This window comes from Vombatus ursinus, unplaced genomic scaffold (genome assembly GCF_900497805.2).
Source record: "Vombatus ursinus unplaced genomic scaffold, bare-nosed wombat genome assembly UNPS02014826.1, whole genome shotgun sequence".
In the NCBI taxonomy this organism is placed as follows: domain Eukaryota; kingdom Metazoa; phylum Chordata; class Mammalia; order Diprotodontia; family Vombatidae; genus Vombatus; species Vombatus ursinus.
Window position 1 is genome coordinate 11,625,963 of NW_020954604.1, and position 21,657 is coordinate 11,647,619.

Here is a 21,657-nt window from a genome sequence, read left to right on the forward strand (position 1 = left end):
GTGCTAGAGCTGGGACTCAAACCTATGGTTTTTCATATCCAAGTCCAGTATATTTTCAATACACCACATTTCTTTTCCCTAATTCTTTTGTCAAAATATTTTGTATTTGTAACCCTAGTGCTCAGCACAGTGCTTGGCACACATTAAATGCTGAACGCTTTTTCATTCATTCATTCATTCATAAGCAGTCAATAATTCACACTACCCATGAAAAGTGGTAACAATAACATAGGAAATTTTACCTTCAATATCCATCTAATCATGTCTTTGTGAACTTCCAAGTAGGGGGCATTTTGTAGTGTTTCTAGCATAGCTACGATGCTAGGAGAATTGCTGGGTGCTTCACCAGGTTCTAAGAAAAATAAGCAAAAGAGAAGAGGAAAGCTGATAAATGCTGTTTATAACTACATTCTTTATTCCTGGCATTACCAATGCTGTTAACAGTAATAAGAACAATATTACAATGGACCTGTGACTTCAACGATGTGGGTACTCTCCTTCAATGGTAGAAATTACAATTTATCCATACCTTCTCATTTCATGCAACTTTTGGCTACAGGTCTTTCTGTACTCTTCCACATTAAGTCTACCCACTGTACTAGTGTAGGCCTTCCTATACTTCAAGGAGGAAGTGTACACTTCCTATACTCCTTCCTACACTGAAGGAGCATATGGGCTATCCCTCCTCATATGAGTAGCCTACCTCCTTTTCTGAGCATACATTTCTCTGACAATATCTTTTACACAGATCCTCCTGTGTCATTCTTTATTGGTAATATACTATCACCTATTACATGAACAATGTATCTTTCCTCTTTTTTTTTTTTTTGGCTAGGTAATGGGGCTAAGTGACTTGCCCAGGGTCACACAGCTAGTAAGTGTTATATGTCTGAGGCTGGATTTGAACTCAGGTCCTCCTGAATCCAGGGCCAGTGCTCTATCCACTGCGCCAGCGAGGCTGCCCCAACAATGTATCTTTCCATGGTCCTGTGTGTGACTTGCAATTTTAAATCTTCAGGAAAGACATTCTATGTCTCACAGCTATAAAGGACCAATAGAAGAACACTGGTGTTTGTTAAAAAAGATGGATTCTTGTTTTCAGGGAGCAATTTGAGGTCATAAAAAACACTGTGCATTTCCCAAATCAAGTAATCAGGGGCAGCTAGGTGGCACAGTGGATAGAGCATCGGGCCTGGATTCAGGAGGGCCTGAGTTCAAATCCAGCCTCAGACACATAACACTTACTAGCTGTGTGACCCTGGGCAAGTCACTTAACCCCACTGCCTAACAAAAAAACAAAAAACAAAAACAAACAACAACTACAAAAAAAACCAAGTCAAGTAATCAAGTCTACTTTTCTCTTCCTAGTCAATTCTGGGACAAGTTCAATGTCCAACTACACTGTTTTTCTAAAAAAAATGTACTTAGTCCTATGGGCAGCACATTCAACTGCAAACCACAGTATGGACAATAGGCATTCTCCATCTACTTGGTTTTTCTTGTGTGAAAAATTAGGCTAAAATCTTTGGAATGACTCTAGAATTCATTCAAGAAGCTCTAGTTCCAGTGCCTAATCAATCAATCAATTAACAAATATCTAAAGGCTTATTATGCACCATATACTGTTAAACACTAGGGTACAACAAAGGTCATAGACCATAGTCTTCCCCATTAGAAGATATGTACATAATTAGGTACATACAGATAAAAATAGAGTAGATGAAAAGATGGGATACACTGAGAAGGACATCCTACAGAAAACAACATTTGAGTTAAATCTTAAAGTAAGACAGGGATGCTAAGGGTGAAGGTGAGGAAGGAGAGCATTCCAAGCATGGGGACCAGTCAATGAAATGGCACAAAGATGGAAGATAGAGTGTCCAGTGTGAGGAATGGCAAGTAGGCAATGTGGTTGGACCAGAATAGGAAGAAAGATATAAGATGATAGCTTGCAGGAATAGTAGGATCTAGCGAGGACTTTTAAAGGATGGGGGAGACTTAGGCATAGTTGTTGGTATTAGGAAAGGAGTAAGTGGATAAGGAGAGATTGAAGATGAGGAATGGGGATGATAAAAAGGGCAATCTGATGGAAGAGGTAAGATCAAAGGTACGTGCCTTGGCAGATAGATTAGAGTTAAGGAAAAGACACCAGAGATGATGCTGGAGGGATGTGAGATAAGCAGAAGGTGAAAAGAAACAGTTTGTAGCAAATTGTCTCCATTTTTTGGGTTAATTATGAGGCAATGTTATTATCTGAAAAGGTGGCAGAAGAAAGGGGTGCTGTGGGGGGCTTGAGGAGAGAAGCTGTTTGGAAAAGTTACTATGGAAAACTGAATAGAAAGTTGATTAGGAAGGAAGAGAAGGGTTATCTTGTTGTAGTGAGGGATCTGGTGATATAAGATAACATAAATTTGTACTGAGTACAGCCTTGTTTTGTGACTTCTTCCAGTTCTGTTCAGAAACATGTGAGTGACAGAAGAGAAGGTGGATGGTAATAGTAATCCAAGGTTGGGAATTTCATGAGAAAGGCTATGTGAAAAGAGGGCAAGGGATTTTAGAGCAGAAGATAATACAGAGTTAAATTGGTTTACCAAGTGGTTGATATTGGGTGGGAAGGAAGGAAAGTACAACCAGTGCAGGGATCATGATCTGGTAAAGTACTGAAGGATAGTACAACTGAAGGTCATGATTAGGATGAATAGGGTTAAAGATAGAGAGGTAGAATGAAGAAATATTATGATCTGTTAAAGGAATTTTAGAGTTCATGAAAATATAAGTAGAATAATTGTGGGTGATGGCAAGATCAAGGACAAAATCATCTCTGTGTGTACTTGAACTAGAAATAGAGGATTAAGGGGAGTTAAGGAGACTGAAGAAATATGAAGTTAAGAGTATTTGAGGGAATTTCAACATATATCATGAAGTACCCTAGTAGGAGTGCAGGAGTTTCAATCAATAAAATGTGATCTGCAAACAAGAAGATCTATTTGGACTCCATATTGGACATACTTCATGATGGTGACAATTTTGCTGAGCACATTTCTTTCTGTTGTATGCCTCATTTGATACTTATAATCTAAGAGTAAAATTGTTACATCTGTTGATACATCTTTTGATCAACAATCAAACATTTATGAAGTGTTTACTATATTCCAGGCACTGTACTAAGCACTGGGGATACAAAAAGAGGCAAGAGACAACCTCTGCCCTTAAACAGTTTACAGTTGAATGGAGAAGACACGCGAACAAATAAATACAAGCAAGCTATATAAAGGATAAAAAGGAAATAATTAAACAGAAGGAAGGCACTAGAATTAAGAGGGTTTAACGAAAAACTTCCAATAAAAGATGGGATTTTAGTTGAGATTTAAAGGAAACCAAGGAGGTCAGTAGGCAAAGTGGAAAAGGGAGAGGATTCCAGGGATGGGAGACCAGCAGACTGGTTCAAAGAGTATGTGTTGGGGAGTAAAGTGTAAGAAAAGGAAAGGTAGCAGGGACTAGGTGATGACAGGTTTTGAATACCAAACAAAGCATTTGGTATTTGATCCTCAAGGTAACAAGGAGCCAATGGAGTTTATTGAATGGGTGTAGGGGTCTGTGGTAGAGGAAAGGTTTGACATTAGACCTGCACTTCAAGAAAATCACTTTAGCAGCTGAATGAAAGACAGACCAGAGTTCGGAGAGACTTGAGGCAGGCAGACCCACTGGCAGGCTATTATAACAGTCCAGGCATGAGCATGAGATGATGAGGGCGGTGACAATCTAAGAGGAGAGAAGGAAGTATACTAGAGAGATGTGGCAAAGGTGAAATCAACAGGCCTTGGCAGCAGAATGGGGAGGTGAGAGATAGTGAGGAGTCCAGGATGACTCCTAGATTGTGAGCCTGAAAGACTGGGAGGATGGTGTTGTCCTCTACAGTAAGAGGGAAGATGCGGGGCAGGAAAGGGAGGGTTTAGAGGAAAAGACAATGTTTGTTGTTTTGGACATACTGAGTTTAAGATGTCTACTGGACATCTAGTTAGAGATGTCTGAAAGTCAGTCAGAGATGCGAGATGGAAGGTCAGCAGAGAATTTGGGAATTTTATAACTTTTTTACATGTCTTTTGCTTTACTAATCTGAATACTAAGTTATTAAGTTCCATTGTTTCTGATTCTCCTTTTTGTCTGTTTATTGATCTATTCTTACTTTTTAACTAATACCGGATGTCTTTGATGAGTGCTGCTTTCTAATACAGTTCGAGGTCTAGAAATGATATTCTTCCTATGTCCCTAGCTCTTTTCCTTATTTCTCTTGATATATACTAGACCTTTCAAATTTTATTTGGAAATTTTTTTTTTCCAAATTAATTTTTTAAAAATTTGAACAAGTTCTATAAAATATGGTTTACTAAATCAATTGCTTTTTTATATTCAACAAACAATAAGTACTATGGGATCTTCTGTTTTCTGTAGCTTTCAGTCAATTATGTGACTTAAAGATGTTGTTTCCTATAGAACATCATTTGTGAAAGCATGTCTATTTCCTTCACATACCCTCCTTCAGGATATTTTTGTTAAATTTGTAGATTATTGTTATATTTTCTAGAGATGGGGAAGCAGGTGTATAGGTAGGTAATTATTGATATTTTCTTATGTTTTTACCACCTCCTACAATCTCTCTCCATAAAATATCACAAATGAGTTTATATTTTAAACTGGTATTACCTTTGGCTGTCATTATATTGCCACCTGACAATGAGATCAAGTATTTGTTGGTAAAGCAATTAGTAGGGCTTTTTGGTCCTTACAAATAGATGCCATTACACAGAAAGACTGAACACCTGCTGTCATTCAGGGCACTTATTTGACTTCCCAGATCCTCATGTTGGAGGGATTAGAATTGTTTTGTCTCCACAGGGCAGAACCAAGAGCAATAATTGAAAATTGCAAAGGGACCAATTTAGTCTTGATGTGAGGAAAATTTTACTAACTGTTCCTAGCTGTCCAAAAGTGGAATGAGATGCCTTAGGAGGCGGTGGGCTCCCCTTTCTTAGAGGTCTTCAAGCACAGACTGTATCACTTTTCAGGTGTCTTATACTGAGGATTCCTTTTATGTATTTTGACTAGAAAGTCACCACAATGCCTTCAAACTCAAATTCTGTGGTTTTGTGAGCTGTGGTTATAAAAGGGGCACCAGCATCTGAAAACTTGTAGGAGTAAATCAATGGAAATGGGCATCAAATGGATCTGTGATCAACTGATGAGGTAAATTTGATGACTCCATTAATTCTCCTCTCACTGGCCCCTCCTTGTAATCTGGCTTTCAACCTAATCACAAGACTGACAGTTCTCTCCAAAGTTACTCATAATCTTAAAATTAAATTTTTATTGAAATCTTTTGTTTTTACACTACCTACACCTCCCAATCCATTTTCCAAAAAAGATACAAGAGTGATATTCCTCAATATCCTCCACAGTTCTGACCATATATATCTGAATTGTCCTGCTGAATTCTAGTGATGTACTATAAACTTTAAGTTCAAATAAAAACTGCTCTGTTTTGGAATTTTTAAACCCTTCAAAATCTGTCTTCAAATGCTTTCCAGACTTAAGATACATTTATTCGCCCTCATGCACTCCAAAGTCCAGTCAAAATAGCTTCCTTGCTATTTCTCCCACATGACATTTCCAGGTCTTTGTACAGGGTGTCCTCCCCTGCTTAAAATGCAAGCCTTCCTCACTTCATCCCTCAAATGACCTTCTATTTATTTTCTACATATTTTGTATATACTCACATGGATACATGTTGTCCCCTTCAAATAGATATGAGCTCCTTCAGAGCCAGGACTATTACATTTTTATCTTTTATCCTTGACAACTAGCAGTGTCTGGCACATAGTAGGAACTTAACAAATTCTTGTTGATTGATTTTGTTTTTAGCATTCCAGCTACTTCTTAATATATCCCCCACTCACAGTTTCTTCCCGTGAAAGAAAAACTGTAAAGCAAAACTAACCTTGAAAACTCCATTCCTAATGGTATGTGTTAATATTCCACACCTCAGTTCCTCAATCCTCTATTGAGGAGGGAAGCATGTTTCATTGACTGTTCTCTGGGACCAAAACTGGCATTTTCATCTTAGCTTAGTGTGCCTATCTTCCCATTACCACCACTCCATGACAAGTTCAGCCTCCATAGTTTCATTTTTGAATTATAGATTAGATTTGAAAGATAAAGTGCTGATTTTAAAACATATCAACTTATGTCCATGTCTTCCCGTCAATCATCAAGCATTTATCATTGCCTGCTATGTGTCCAGCATTATGCTAAGCACTGCAAATACAAAGAAAGGAAAAAAAAAAACAGTCCCCACTCTCAAGGAACTTAAAAGTCTAACAGACTCATGAATCTACAAATGTACTGAGCAATTTTTATATAAAAATACATCTAGATTTGTAATTGCACGTAGCACAATGATGCTTAGTAAGCAAATGAATACTTAGCCTCAATTCACTTAGTGCCTTTTATGATCGATTACTAGAGATTACACAATTTTTTAAAAAGATGTACAGCCTTCATTTTCACAAAGGGAGGCAAAGGAGATAAGAAGCTGACCTTGGATTCATGAAGAGTAGGCTTCCACTCCAGACCGTGACCTCTCTCTCCCTTTCTCTCTCTCTTTCTCATTGTCTCTCTCTTTCTTTCTATTCTGGCCAGGTGACCCTGGGCAAGTCACAAGTCATTCCCAGGCACTAGCCAATTCTAGAATACTGTTGGTTGAAGAGAAGGTGCTAATCTGCATAGGTAAAGGAAGTTCCTCACTGGGAGATTCCCATAGCAATGAATTCACATTTGTGGTAAAAAAAAAAAATTAAGAAATAAAGTTGAGACATACTTGATATCTTTTGAGTGAAAGTAAACGTCACTACAGACTCTTCACTGACATTTTCTAAATGCTGTTTTTCCTCTTGTAGTGCCATTCCAATCAAATGCAAGACCTAAAGTAAAACAGAAGTTTTAAGAAGAAAATATCTGATAATTCAATTGTTACAAGAAAGACCAAATTGTAAGCTATAAAAAAGCTGAATTTTAAAGACATACAGATTGGGTTTCAAATGAAATTTTAAAGTAATTTTTCCAATAAGGAATTCTTAAGAAAAGAAAAACAATTAATTCAGCTTCATATAAGAGGAAAATACAAAGGTCAATTTTTAGCTAAATTTAAAAACACAAGCCCCTTGATGGCAGGACTGTTTCATTTCATGGTGCCTTCCAAAGAGTAGGTGATCAACAAATATTTGTTCAACTAGAATTGTCATCTAAAATCCCATCTGAAATGGCTGGCTACCGATGCTACTTAATGACAAAAGTCAAGTACTATGCATTTGGTACACATGCTACCTGGTAATAATCACTAGAGCCTGGAATCAACCATCATCTAACCCCATGCCCACAGAGCCCAGTCCCACCTTTCTGCTAGGTCTAAACCAACATCAGAAAGATTATTAAAAATCTTTTTAAGCATTTTCTAAAGACACATCTTAGTCTAAATATCCAGTCTAAATATTTTAAAAGGTTTAAAATTTTCCCTTACATCTTATAAAAGAGCCATATGAAATTCTTGAACCAACATAGCTCTCTTAAATTCTATATACATATTTCACACGTTTATTTATACTTTGCCTTTCTTAGGAATAAAGATGTGATTTTTCTCCTTCTTTGCATATTTCCTTCCACATAGGCTCTAAAAATGGTGGCTACAACCCTAAACCAAAGAAAGTTCACATTTATGTGAAGGTAGTAAAATACGTATCATGAACACATTTTTCTTCAGATAGACAATAGGTAGCATTTACAACTCACACTATAAAACACACTGTTCTGAGTTTTCTCTATTCAAACACAGTAACATTAAAACTTTCATTAAGATATATTGATTGGGAGAGGGGAGCAAGTGAACAGGTTGTCAAAATAAACAAACAAAAGAAAAGACGGTCAGGGAAATACTTTTAAAAACGTACAGAAGAGAAAAGAAGGCCAGAAGGAAATACAGACAAGCAGGACAACTTACATATTGAACTGATCATATACTAAAAACCTTTATGTACTAGAGATGCATGGTTTCACGTGAAAAACCTCTTTTTCTGTTTTACTTTGCATATGTAAATTCTGATTATTTGGTGGCTAATTTTAAGTTAAAAATAAAAACAAAATTTAAAAATATCTTCAAACCTACCCGTTGTAGCATGGACTCTGACCAGGCATATCCATTATGTTCTACAGCCCACTGCAGTATTGTCCCCATGATACATAACATAACATCTGATTGCAAAATATTAACTAGACTTGCAAACAAGGGACAGAATGGAGGCAAAACAGGAGGTGGAAGTGCTGAAAAACAAATTTATTATTAGTTTCTTCTCCAAACTAATCTTTCTCTATACTATTTCAGAGTCTAATTAATTCTTATCTGGATAATTACAGTACCTTCTCAGCTGGTTCTCTTGCTATCCAACTTATACCCTGGCAGGCCAGATTAATCTTGGGAAAGCAAAGTTTTTATCACCTGCACATTCTCCCCAACACTCCAGATCAAAAACTTTCAAGGACAAATTATTCATAGAATTAAGTATAAACATTTTGGCTCAAAATCCACCCTTTGGTCCTAACCTCTTCTTTTTCAGCCTCATTGTTGACCCCTCTGAAAACTGTGTTCAGTAGAGAACTGAGTCACTTCTACCACTTCTCAAATGCTCTCCTGTTGCTGCCTTGAAATTCCATCTAAGAGGTGATGAACTCAAGATGCAGAATGAGACATAAATTTTTGGAAATGGATAATGTGGGAATCTGTTTTACTGTACCATGCATTTTTTTTTAAAAGCAAGGTTTTTGTTTTTCTTTTATTCCGGATAAATAGTAAGCAAAGAAAAATGTTTGTTGGTTGAAAAATAATTTTCCTCTTCTAGATTATCTTCCCTCACACATCCCCATTCAATATTATCTTTCCTAATTCTTCCTGGGAAGAAAGATTTTCTCCTTCCTGTGAATTTGCATGGTTTAATACTATATCATGGTATATGATTATATAGTGACTATAATCATTTATGTAAGTCTTATTTCCCCTATTAGATCCTAGGCTGTGGGAGTGCCAGATCTGTGCAAGATTCACCTTTATTCCATCTCTTTTACTTGCCACGTTGAGAATGCATTTCCTCTCTCAGAAATCCTACTTTCCTTTTAGGCTCAACTCAAGTGCCACTTCCTATCCTAGGACTTTTCTAATTCATTCAGCTATTAGTCCTCTCATTGTCTCATCTCTATGCAAAAATTACTTTGTATTCACTTTTGTATTACTTATTGATCTACAAGTTGTTTTCTATCAATAGAATGCAAGCTCCTTGAGGGCAGGAACTGTTTTTATCCCCAGCTCACATCATAGCACCTTCCACATAGAAAGTGCTAGATAAATAATTTTTAAATGAATCAAATCTCCAAAAATTTACACATAGTAAATATCCAATAAATATTACTGAATAAAAAGAGAAACTAAAGATGCATTCTTTGGAAGTCCACCTACCTGTATCTTCCCTATTTTGCCTTTTTAATTTCCTTTGAGCTTCTTCAGCCTAAGAAAAATCAAAGATACTTAGATTAAAATTCATTTATAAGGAATACCTGAAAATCCTAAGCTAACAACCAATTATACAAATTATCAAACACACAAATTATTAGCAAACAAGAGGATTATCATTTTCGATTGAGCAAATTTATATTCTTTTAAACTGTGTTCAACAAAACTTGTGAGAGCATTTAAACATATCTATTTTTAATCAATCAAAGCATCTTTAAAAAAAGGGGGGTATGGAAAAGATACCTAAAACAAACTTGCTTAGCTTCAAGTAAAGTTAGCAGCAAAGAAGCAAGTCAAAACTCTGATTGTGAGACGAAAAGTTTAGTCCCACTTAATGAATGAGAACTACTGAATTTTTATAGTTCATAGCTGGAGGCAGCAGGAAGAATATTGAATTCATAGACAGAGGACCCAGGCTCAGAGCATGACTGTCATTTACAATCTGTGTGATCTTGGGCAAGCCATGAAATTAAATTAGGTGTTAGTTTCCATACTTGTTAAATGAGGAATTTGGATTTATGATCCACAAGGTCCCCCCCTTTCCAGTTTTAGATTATGTAAATTTATGAAAACTCCAATTAGAATGAGAACCTATAGAAGTTTGACCAAATTTTAAACTAAAAGTTAAAAAATGAGACTTTAATACATTTTCATGAAAAAAAAACCACTGTAATTACAATGATTCATCAATCATTCAATAAGTATTGTAAACTGCTTACTTTACACCAAGTATTGTTTTAGGTGGTGAGCATACAAATACAATAAAATAAAACAATCTCTACCTATGAAGGGCTCACATTCTAATAGGAGAGAACAAGGATCTATATAAGGACATGTAGGAAAAAATGTAAGGAGAGTATGTACAAAGAATATAAAGTTGTCTGTAAGAGAGGGAACCAGCAGTTAGGGGAGTTAAGGAGAAGCTTCATGTAGTAGGTAGTTCTTGATGTGAGTCATGACACAAGGCAAGGATTCTATGCGGTAGAGGAAAGAAGTATATTCCAGGCAAGCAGGATGGATAATCCAATGGCACAGAGATGAGAGATGGCAGTGTCACCTGTGAGAATCAAGGAGACTAGTTGGCTGGAGAGCAGAGTGTGAGAGGGGAAGAGTAATGCATAATATTATTAGAGAGGCTGGAGAAAGGTTGTAAAGGACTTTACAAGTTAAAAAGAATTTATAATTGATCCTTGAAGAAATAAGGAGCCACTGGAGTTTACTGAGTAGGGGTATCATGGTCAAATCTTCACTTAAAGAAAATCACTTTGGCAACAATGAAGAGGATGGACTGGAGTGGGCAGAGACCTGAGGCAGGGAGGTCACTGCAACAATGAAGATGAGAGGTGATGATGAGGGTCTGAACAAAGATGATAGCTGAGTGAGTAGAGAGAGAATGAGTCAGATGCAAGAGATGATATAGAAATAAACATGACAAGATTTAGCAACTGATTGGATATATGGAGTGAAGGAGAATGAGGACAAAGAATAACACCCAAATTATGAATTTTGAAAATTTTGTTAACTGATATAAAATATAACAGCCTACAATTTGACTTTAAATAGCTAATGGAAAGCTTCTGAATACGTGTTTTTTTCCTAATTACCTTAGATTGCTCTGCCCTTGAGAAGTGGTAGAAATATAGATTGAAATCTTTAGTGCATTCTGGTTTTAGTTCATATAGGCCCCGTCCTGTTAATCCAGGTTTCCTATAAACAAAAAGTAATGATATCAACTGTTACTGCTCAATTTTTGAAATTACATTCATCCTTGTAAGTGACAAAGCCCCTGATCTTGGATCAAGAATCTAGAAGGAGCTAAACCTAACTGCTGACTTTTACTGTTTTTCCAGGAGTTCTTATCAAATAGGAAGTCTTTTTATACATAACCTATGTATCATTTATCAAACACTGAGTTAGTTTCTTTTTTTTTTAATTGCTTCTGGCTCTCTTATCTAGTCTTTCCACTGATTTAATCTTTCACCACTACTAAGTAGTTTTGATGATTATTACTTCATAATATAGTTTGAGGCCTAATAATACAATTCTCTTTTCATTCCTATCTTTCCCCCCATTATTTCCATTAAGATAATAGACTTTAATCCTCCAAATGAATTTTGCATCTTTTTATCTAGTTCTATTAAGTATCCCCTTAATAATTTGAAGAGCATAACACCAAATACGTAAATTAATTTACATAGTATCATCATTTTAATATTACTGGCCTGGCCTAACCAAGTCTGCAGAATTGCTATTTAAGTCTTCCTGGAATGTTTTGTATTTGTATTTATTTATGATGTTTGTGGGACTTGATATCTGTGGGATTCCTAGATATTTTATGTATTTTGTAGTTAATTTTGAAAAGAATTTCTCTAATTTTTTCTTCCTGCTTTTTGTTAGGGTTGGATCATGCTAGTGATTTTTATCTGCTATTTTGCTGAAGCCAGTAATGCTTTTGATTAGTTTCTATACTGGTTCTAAGGTTTTCTGAATACATCATTATGATCAATGAAAATTAGAATAGTTTTATCCCCATTTTTGCCCATGCTTATACCTTTAATTTTGTTCCTGCCTTATTGTTATAGAATTATTACCTAGAAGCATATTTATAGAAGTATCAGAGTACACTGGAAAGAGTGAAGTTAGACAGTTGAACTTGGGAGTAACAAGACTTAAGTTCATATTCTTTCTCTGCAAATTATACCACCTACATAACCTAGAACAAGTCATTTAACCTTGCTGGGCCTTTGTTCTTCATTTTTTAAATAAGGAGATCAGACTTGATGATTTCTAAGGTCTCTTCGAGCTGTAGATCTAGCTTCATACTTAAGAACTCTGTCAAATAACAGCATGGAAAGAGAGCAGTCGTACTTTGACCTAATATGTACTGGGAGTCTTTCTAATGTTTTCCATCACAAATGATGCTCTTGGTTCTAGATATATCTATTTTATATCACATTAAAAAAGGGTCCCTCAAAGACTATGTTTTTAAAGAATATTAATATGTGAGTTAATTTATTTTCTAAAAGGCTTTTTCCTGCATTTATGGGAAGCATCATGTGTTTTGTTGTTCATATAATTAATTATGCTTCTTAAAATTTTTTATTTAACTTCTTTTTGTTAGAATGGAAAATTAAATGTTAGTGAGAGAAATGTCCAGCAATCACTGTGATATAAAAACAAAAGGCACTCAGAATTTAGAAAAAAATAGAGATCCTAATGCCATAGCATTTCCTAGTGCTATGATTCTTTGTTTCTGATGAAGATGTAATATTTCCTTGTTTCAGTATCTGGCACTTCAAAATGCATAAGAAAAAATGTTTATTGTAATAAATTTAGAAGGAAAATTATTAAAATACAAGATATGTTAATGTTTTTCACTATGAATGGAGTTATATTTACTATAGCTTTGAAAACAAATTTCCAGCCTCCTATGTAAAAGAGGGTTTTTTCCTTCCACTTTATTCAGATCAGTGGTCATTTTAAATATATTAATGGTGATACATTTTGGAGGATAGATAAAGTATGATTAACAAACTTTTTTAAACCTCAAAAATCTGAAGTCTAATTGACTGCTGAGGGCAGTTCACACAGTCTAACAAGAAAAGCTGAATGCCAAAGAGAACAAAGAAAGATAATTCAAGAAGTAAAAAGTACTCATTTGAAACAGCTGCTCAGGTTAACCACTTTTTTTTTTTAAGGTAATCAATATATAAAAAAAGTCATTCATTCTGAAGAACTCAGTGAGCTTCAATGGTGGCAGCCACACTGATTTAAATGAGAATTTCTATGTTTCCTATAGCCCCAAATTATTATGGGAAGCAGGCTTAATTTAATTTTTTAAGGTATGTAATAGAATTTTGGGCCAATCAAGAAGACACCATCCAAAAATATGGCCCTGTGAAATTAAACTTCACACTTCACTGCTTACTACTAGAGAAATCAGCCATCTTCAGAAAATGGAATTCTAGAATATAATATTACTTTAGAAAGTAAACTCACTTGAAACAGGCAACTGCTTCAATTACACTCTCCATTCCCGTCTCCTTGTTCTCCTGAATGGCATAATAGGTAAAGAAGTGTTTCATATCACTAGTCAATAGTACCAGAGGCTTCATACACAACGTATGTACTTGTATAAGATCTTCTTGTGTGCTGACATTTACAAAGCTTAATATAACTTCAAAGAACAGCATCAAATGCCACTACCATATGGGATCAAGGCCTGCTAAGACCATATTAATAATAATTACTGACATTTAGTATCTCACATTAAGGTTTACATGCATTATTTCATACATACATTTACATGTATCACTTCAATTAACCATAAATTGAAAATGAACTTTGTAAAAAAAAAAAATTTTGTAGTAATTTATCACTTTCTATCTAAATTGTTTTTCATGAAACCAATGGCAATATACAGGGCATCTGGTATCTCTAAATACGGTTTTGGATTTTTATATATTCCTTACTCAAAGCATTAAGAAAATTTAAAATTCATTTTTAATTTAAAATTCATCTATATGACAAAATCCTATTCCAGTGCTTTACTGGAGGTAACAGTTTCTATCAAGCTGAAACAGTTTTTGAGCATGGGACAAATGATACTTGCTGTCTGAGGATCAGCCTAGTTAAGATTGAAGAAGCTCATCAACCTAATTCTATGATAATTAATTTTTCATCAACCACAATTTTGAAAAACTATCCACTGAGTCAACAGAGGGGTTGTAATCTGCGTCTGTGGAAGGAAAATCTTCCCCCATCCCACTGCTCCATTATGTTACTAAAGTACACTCTCTACCTTCACAGGTTCCTACTTACCATAGGAAAGTGGGTATGCAAAAACTTTTTATTGTATTCTAAAAGATTTTATTATACAATAAATACAAAAAGCACAGATCTTTAAGGCCTTTCTATTTGCCCCTTATGGCACATTTAAGTGATGTATTTTATTTTTAGGTTGGAAAAACTTTAAGAAAAAAATAGGAAATTGACACTGATAAAGTTCTTTGTTGTTCTATATATTGTGAATTTTTAGATACTTACATCTTCTGGCAAAGCCTTTACCAATTCACTATGTGCCATAGGTCTAATGCTCAGCTGATGGATAATCTCACGTTTAATTTCATCTGTAGCATTTACATGTCCAACTCCAGGACTAAATCTTTCTCCTGTTAAATTGGAAAAAAGTATGTAATCACATATATTTAATATAGCTACAATGTAACTCAGACAATTGTTTGTATTACATTTTTCTATTTGTATCCCTCTGTCTGCCTTTGCAGTGGGAAAGTGAATGGTTTGGCAATTGTCATCAAAATCAGTGGAGGTTTAGATTTCTTGGGTCCACAAACAGGCAGGACAGAGATCTGGACAATAAGTGGAAAGAATCTCACATTTAGCCAACAACCTCAACCATGCTGAATCATAGTCATGTCACGTAACTGTAGATTGCTGTCTTGGATGGATTGGGGGGTTAAGAGTAGAATGGCAGTAAAGAAGTATAGGTAAGGGGCAGATGGTAAAAACAGCAGTTAAGGTGCCTCTTCTCATTTCACTTGCTACTTGGTAAGCAGGGGAAAAGCCCATCTATGTTGTGGTAAAAAAACAAACAAACCAAAAACCACCTTTGTTTTTCACCACATTTTCCCCCTTTTCACTCCCCTTGGCAGTAACTACAATTCTTTTTCTGGGGAGCACAGAGGAGATGTTACAGGTGACCTAAAATAGCACAGGATGAGGGGAAAGACAGGAGGCAAGAGAAAGCAGAGGAAAAAAGGAAGGAGAGAAAACCTTTGTAACTATAGTTCACTAATTAAAATTATTATTCTTACCACTGCCAAGAAAATTTTTTTTCTTCCCAAAGAGATGGAGAGAAACTATTTGGATCACTTCCCAGGAATCTCAGCAACAACAGTACTGCACTAGTCTTTTGAATATTCTGTTTTCTAGTGTGCTACCATTTCTTCCTTTATTCTTCTCAAACCTTAGAACCCTTTAGGTTGATGTTACTCTAAGGAGTCACCCTTCACAAATCCTCCATCATACCTAACTGAAGGAGAGAAGGATTAAGAGTGTAATATCCTTTCCTAGGAACTGAATTTCATTAACACGCCAGGTGTTATTAGGATTTCTGAGTTATGTGCAACTGTAAGACCCACCCAAATTTGTATTTGTGATAGATTCAAAAACTTACCAACAAGCATTATAATGAGGTACAACATTTCTTCTATTAGAGTATTATTTTGCTGGACGACATCCTATTACAAATAAGGGATGGAGAGACAAAGGGCAAAAGTTTGAGAAAGTACACTTTATGGTTTATTGACAAAAGGAAAATGATGCATTTAGGCTTTCAAATAGTAACCAAATATCAAGTTGTATACTGATCAATTTTATATATTGCATATATTTATATGTATATATGTGCATATATATATATATATATATATATATATATATACACTAGTGTGTGTTCCTTAATAAGTGAATCTAACACCTCATTACTGTTTATAAATTAAACTGCCAATTTTACTCAGCACTGACCATTCTGCATGATTCACACAAATCCCATATAAAGCTCCTATGTCATAGTTCAGTGCTTTGGTACTTATTTTAGAAATGTGAATGGAGAGTGACGAGGGGTAGTTAAATGAAAAAAATATAATTAGGATCCCTCAACCTCATATTACTGTGGAAGCAGCAGAGGAATGGCATCTACTTTATTTCACTATGCTTAATAAACATTGTCCAATATTGCAGAGAATCTGAAAGTCAGGTCAAAGGCTATCTAATCCAACTCATTACTGATTAAGAATATTTGCTTTCTTACAACACACAGGAAAAGCAATATATTGTACCACTTCAAGCAACTGTTTGAAGACTTTTATTAATAAAGAACATACTATATTAAGAAGCAATCCGGTTCACTTTAGGATATTTCTAATTGTTAGGAATTTTTTCCCCTTAATATCAGGCTACCCAATGCTCTTGGTTCTATCTTATGGAATTGAGAAGAATAAGTCCAATTCTTCTTTCACCTGACAGCCTTTCAAATACTTAAAAAGAGCTAATCATGTCCTCTTTCAAGTCTTTTTTTCTTTAGGTTTAATATCCTGAGCTCCTTCAAACAATCCACATAGGGCACAGTGCTTCAGGATCTGCCCTAGGGCAGAGTATGCTGCTCTTACCTGGATACTCTCCAGCTTATCAATGTCCACCTCTATACGTAGCGCTCAGAACTGAACCTAAGACTCTAGATATGACCGAAAGGAAGAACACATAGGGACTATCATTCCCCTAGTCCCAGTCACCAGGCCTTTCTTAACATAGCTGATATCACATTAGCTTTTTTGGTTGTCACATTGCAATACTTCATGTTAAGATTTCAATTCCATCTTATGGAAGTGAATGTCTAAAACTAAAAATAAATTAGTTTAAAAAAAGATTTTAATTCCAGGATGTTGTTGGTTTTTTATTGTGAGTTCCAAATTTTTTCTCTCTTGCCCTTCCTGCACTCATTGAGACAGGGAGCAATATGATACACATTATACATGTGAAATCATGCAAAACATTTTCCATATTAGCCATGTCACAAAAAAAGGCAAGAAAAATGAAGTAAAAATTAATATACTTCAATCTGTACTCAGAGTTCATCAGTTCTCTCTCTGGAGATAGTAGAATTTTTCATCATGAGTTCCTTTGGAATTATTATGGATCACTGTATTGATCAGATTAGCTAAATCTTTCACAGTTGGTCATTATTACAATATTGCTGTTACTATGTACAATGTTCTCTTGGTTCTGCTCACTTTCACTCTACACCAGTTTGTATAAGTCTTCCCAGATTTTTCAGAACCCATCCCCCTCATTATTTGTTATAGCACAATAGTATTCCATCACAATCATACACCACAACTTGTTAGCCATTCCCCGAACTGATGGACATCTTCTCAGTTTCCAATTTTTTGATACCACAAAAAGAACTGCTATAAACACTTTTTATAGATATGTCTTTTTCTTTTTTTCCCTTTTTTTGGGGGGGGATCTCTTTGGGATATAGACCTACTAGTGATATTGCTAGATCAAAGGGTATGTACAGTTTTATAGTCCTTTGGGCATAGTTCCAAACTGTTCCCTAGAATGGTTGTATCAGTGCACAATTCCACTCACAATGCATTAGTGTATCTCATCTATTTTTCCATGTCTCCTCCAACATTTATCGTTTTCCTTTTCTGTCATGTTAGCCAGTTTGATAGGTATGAGGTAGTACCTCAGAGTTGTTTTAATTTGCATTTTTCTAATTATTCATGATTTTGAGCATTTTTTTCATATGACTATTGATAGCTATGATTTCTTCTCTGAAAACTGCCTGTTCTTATCCTTTGACCATTTGTCAATTGGGAAATGGCTCTCATTTTTATAAATCTGGCTTAGTTCCCTACATACTGAGAAATGAGGCCTTTATCAAAGAAACTTGCTGTAAAGGTTCTCTCCCCCACCCCCACCGCCAGTCTCCTGCTTTCCTCCTAATTTTGGCTGCATTGGCTTTGTTTGAGTGAAAACTTTTAAATTTCATATAATCAAAACTATCCATTTTACTTCCCATGATATTCTGTAGCTCTTGCTTGGTAATAAAAGCTCCCCTTATCCATAGCTCTAACAGTTAATTTTTTCCATGCTCCCCTAATTCACTTTTCATTTTACTCTTTATATCTAAATCATGTTTCTATTTTGACTTTATCTTGGTCCTCAAAAGTCTGTTTTGCTTCTGACTACTGCCTACTTTAATCTGCCCTACCTCTAATCCACGTTTTTTCTTAGCCTCTTTCCTTCCTACTTCCCTGTTGGGCAAGACAGATTTATATACCCAACTGAGTGTAACCAATTCAGATGAGAGTGAAATTTGAATATTGCCTCCCTCCATTTTCCCCTCTACTATAAAAATGCTTCCTTTTCTTTTATGTGAGAGAATTTTCCCAATCCTTTCCTTTCCTTTCCCCTTTTCCCCTCTGCATCCCTCTCTTTCTCACCCTTACATTTTTTTGAGATCATCCCAACATAATTGATTCACACTAGTGCCCTCTGTCTATGCAGACTCCTTCAAATTGCCCTAATAATGATAAAGTTCTTAGGAGTTAAATGTCATTTTCCCACATAGGAATGTAAATAGTTTAACCTTATTATGTCCCTTATGATTTCTCTTTCATTTTTACATTTTTATGCTTTTGGTGAGTCTTGTGTTTGAATGTCAAATTTTCTATTCAGCTCTGGTGTTTTCATCAGGAATACTTGAAAGTCCTCTATTTTACTAAATATGTGTTTTTTTCCCTGAAGTATTATACTCAGTTTTTCTGAGTAGGTTATTCTTGGTTGTAATCCTAATTCCTTTGCTTCCTGGAATATAATATTCCAAATCCTCTGATCCTTTATCAAGGTAGCTACGAGATCTTGTGTGATGCTGTCACTCCATGATATTGGAATAGTTTCTTTCTGGCCAGTTGCAGTACTTTCTCCTTGACCTGGGAGCTCTGGAATTTGGCTATAATATTGCTGGGAATTTTCATTTTGGGATCATTTTCAGGAAGTGATTGGTGGATTCCTCAATTTCTATTTTACCATATGGTGTTAAGATACAGGGACAGTTTTCCTTGATAATGTCTTGAAACACAATGTCTAGGCTCTTTTTTGATCACGGCTTTCTTTGCTTTCAGGTAGTCCAATAATTCTTAAATCATCTCTCCTAAATCTGTTTCCAGGTCAGTTGTTTTCCCTATGAGATATTTCACATTTTCTTATTTTTTTTCATTCTTTTGATTTTCTTTTATTGTTTCTTGATGTCTTATGGAATAATTAGCATCTATATGCTCAATTCTAATTTTTAAGGAACTATTTTCTTTAATCAGGCTTTGTACTTCTTTTGCCATTTGGTCAATTCTGTTAAGATGTTATTTTTTTCATTTTTTTTTGTATTCCTCTTTTACCAAGCTATTAATTCTTTTTTTAATACTTTTCTTGCATTGCTCCCATTTCTTTCTCCAATTTTTCCTCTACCACTCTTATTTGATTTTGAAAATCAACCTTTTTTTTTGCTCTTTTAAAAATATCTCTTTCTTTAGCTTTTCCCATGAATTTTTGTTAGGCTTATGTCCAATCTGCATTTTAGTTTGAGGCTTTGCTCGTTGATGTTTTTGCATTGTTGTCTTCTTCCAAGTTTGTGTCTTAAGCTTCCCTGTCATCATCGTAGCTTTTAATGGTCAGGTTCTTTTTTTGTGTTTGCTCATTTTTCTAGGTTTTTGTTTTGTTTTGTTTTGTTTTGTTTTAATTTGAACTTTATGTTTGAGCTGGGCTCTGCTCACCTGGAGTAGGGGATGGGAACCGTCACTGTCTCAAGTTTCAGACTTTTCACCCTACTGTTTTCACAGCTAGTTCTGGGAGAGGATGTAAGTTCTCAGTGTTTCCAAAATGATGTGACTGGAGTAAAGACATTATCACTGCTCTCCTGGTCTGTACTCTGGTCCTTACCCAGATAGAGGCCCTGTTCCCTTGAATCCAGAAGTGCTAGCACTCCTATCTCTGCCCTGGAATTGAGACCCAGAACTAGAGGCCCTCCTCTCTCTCTGCCCTGGAACTGCAACCAGGGTCTCAGCTCCATTGCAACCACAAGCGCTCCTCTTTGCCCTGAACCTATGACCCAGAACTGGGTAATGGGCGATGGAGTTGCTAAACAGGGCTCAGTCTTGTGCCCAATACTCTTGCAGGAGTCTCTTGTAATCTTTTTTTGAGAAGTTGTTTAATCCCTTTACTGTCCTTGGGTGATGAGAGCTTTTGAAACTGTTGCTGTTGCTGTCACTGCTACTTAAAAAGGTCTACAGCTGGTATTGCTGCCATGCTGTGCTACAGGGCCAGCTCCTACTCTACTGTCACAAATCTCTCCTTCTGACCATCTAAGCTGTCTCTGGCTGGAAAAAAGTCTCACTCTGACCTTTTGTTGTTTATGCTGCTCTAGAATTTGATTTGATGTATTATTTTAAAGTTGTTTTGAGAGGAATGTTGGAAAAATTCAAACAGAATGCTCCCTCTACTTTGCCATCTTAGTTTTGCCTCGAATCCCAGGTCTTTTTCAGACAAATTGCTGCCTAGCTCTGCCACCCAGTCTGATTAGTAAAATTGGTTTTCTGAAAACAAATGTGAAACTTTATATCTAATCTTTAAATTTCATCTGATTTAATTCAATCCAATGTTCTAAGGTTAGATTTTTTTTTTAAGATCCTACTGCTATCACTCAACTTATTAACTTTGAGTTATCTGTGAATTTGAGAAGTATACTGTTAATAACAGCATGGCATAGTGGAAAGAATGTTATCAGGAAGGTCTGAGTTCAAATTCTGCTTCTCTCAGTCTAACTAACACTAACTAGATGTATGTAACCAGTTTCAGTTTATTCATTTATCAAATGGGACTAATTATGTTGAGGTAGGTCCTACTTCAAAGGATTATTATGAGTATCAAATGAGATAATATATGTAAGGTGTTGTACAAAACTTCTAGCACTATATAAGTATCAGTTACTTATAGATTTATCCAAATCATCTATAAAAATGTTAAATAGTACTACACCAAGCACAGATCCCTTAGGGACTCCACAAAAGACTTCTTTTTCAAGCTAATATTGAACCAATAACTACTCTCAAGGTTCTTCCATTCAACCACAACCAAATCCATTTATAGCTATTGTCTAACCCAGTACTTTCTACTTTTCCCACAAGAATGGTTGAGAAATTTTGTTAAATTCTTTGTAAATTGCATCTGTGACATTTCCCTGGTCTATTTTCTGTCAAAAAAAAAAAAAAAGGAAATGAGTTTAGTCTGGCATAGCTAGTCTTTGATAAAGCTATCCTAACTCTTTGTGGTTACAACTTCTTTTCTAAATGTTCCCTTACCACCCTTTTAATATGTTTAAGAATTTAGCCCAAAGGAGTAGCTAAAATTATTGACCTTTCTTCCCAGTTTTGGAAATTGGTACCTTTTCCTTTCCCCTGTCCTAT

At 35.5% G+C, this 21,657-nt stretch overlaps 1 protein-coding gene across 2 annotated transcripts in view; it reads right to left on the reverse strand.

Annotated features, from left to right (window-relative positions):
• Positions 1-21,657, reverse strand: part of UBR2 (ubiquitin protein ligase E3 component n-recognin 2) — a 149,365-nt gene that overhangs the window by 33,371 nt on the left and 94,337 nt on the right. For both annotated transcript variants that reach the window (XM_027838320.1, XM_027838319.1), the window contains exons 20-27: positions 15,807-15,870; positions 14,657-14,781; positions 13,610-13,662; positions 11,215-11,317; positions 9,557-9,605; positions 8,216-8,370; positions 6,875-6,977; positions 243-352 (exon numbers count right to left, since the gene is read on the reverse strand). In XM_027838320.1, the coding sequence (XP_027694121.1) occupies positions 243-352; positions 6,875-6,977; positions 8,216-8,370; positions 9,557-9,605; positions 11,215-11,317; positions 13,610-13,662; positions 14,657-14,781; positions 15,807-15,870 (762 nt within the window). The remainder of the gene's footprint in view (positions 1-242; positions 353-6,874; positions 6,978-8,215; positions 8,371-9,556; positions 9,606-11,214; positions 11,318-13,609; positions 13,663-14,656; positions 14,782-15,806; positions 15,871-21,657) is intronic.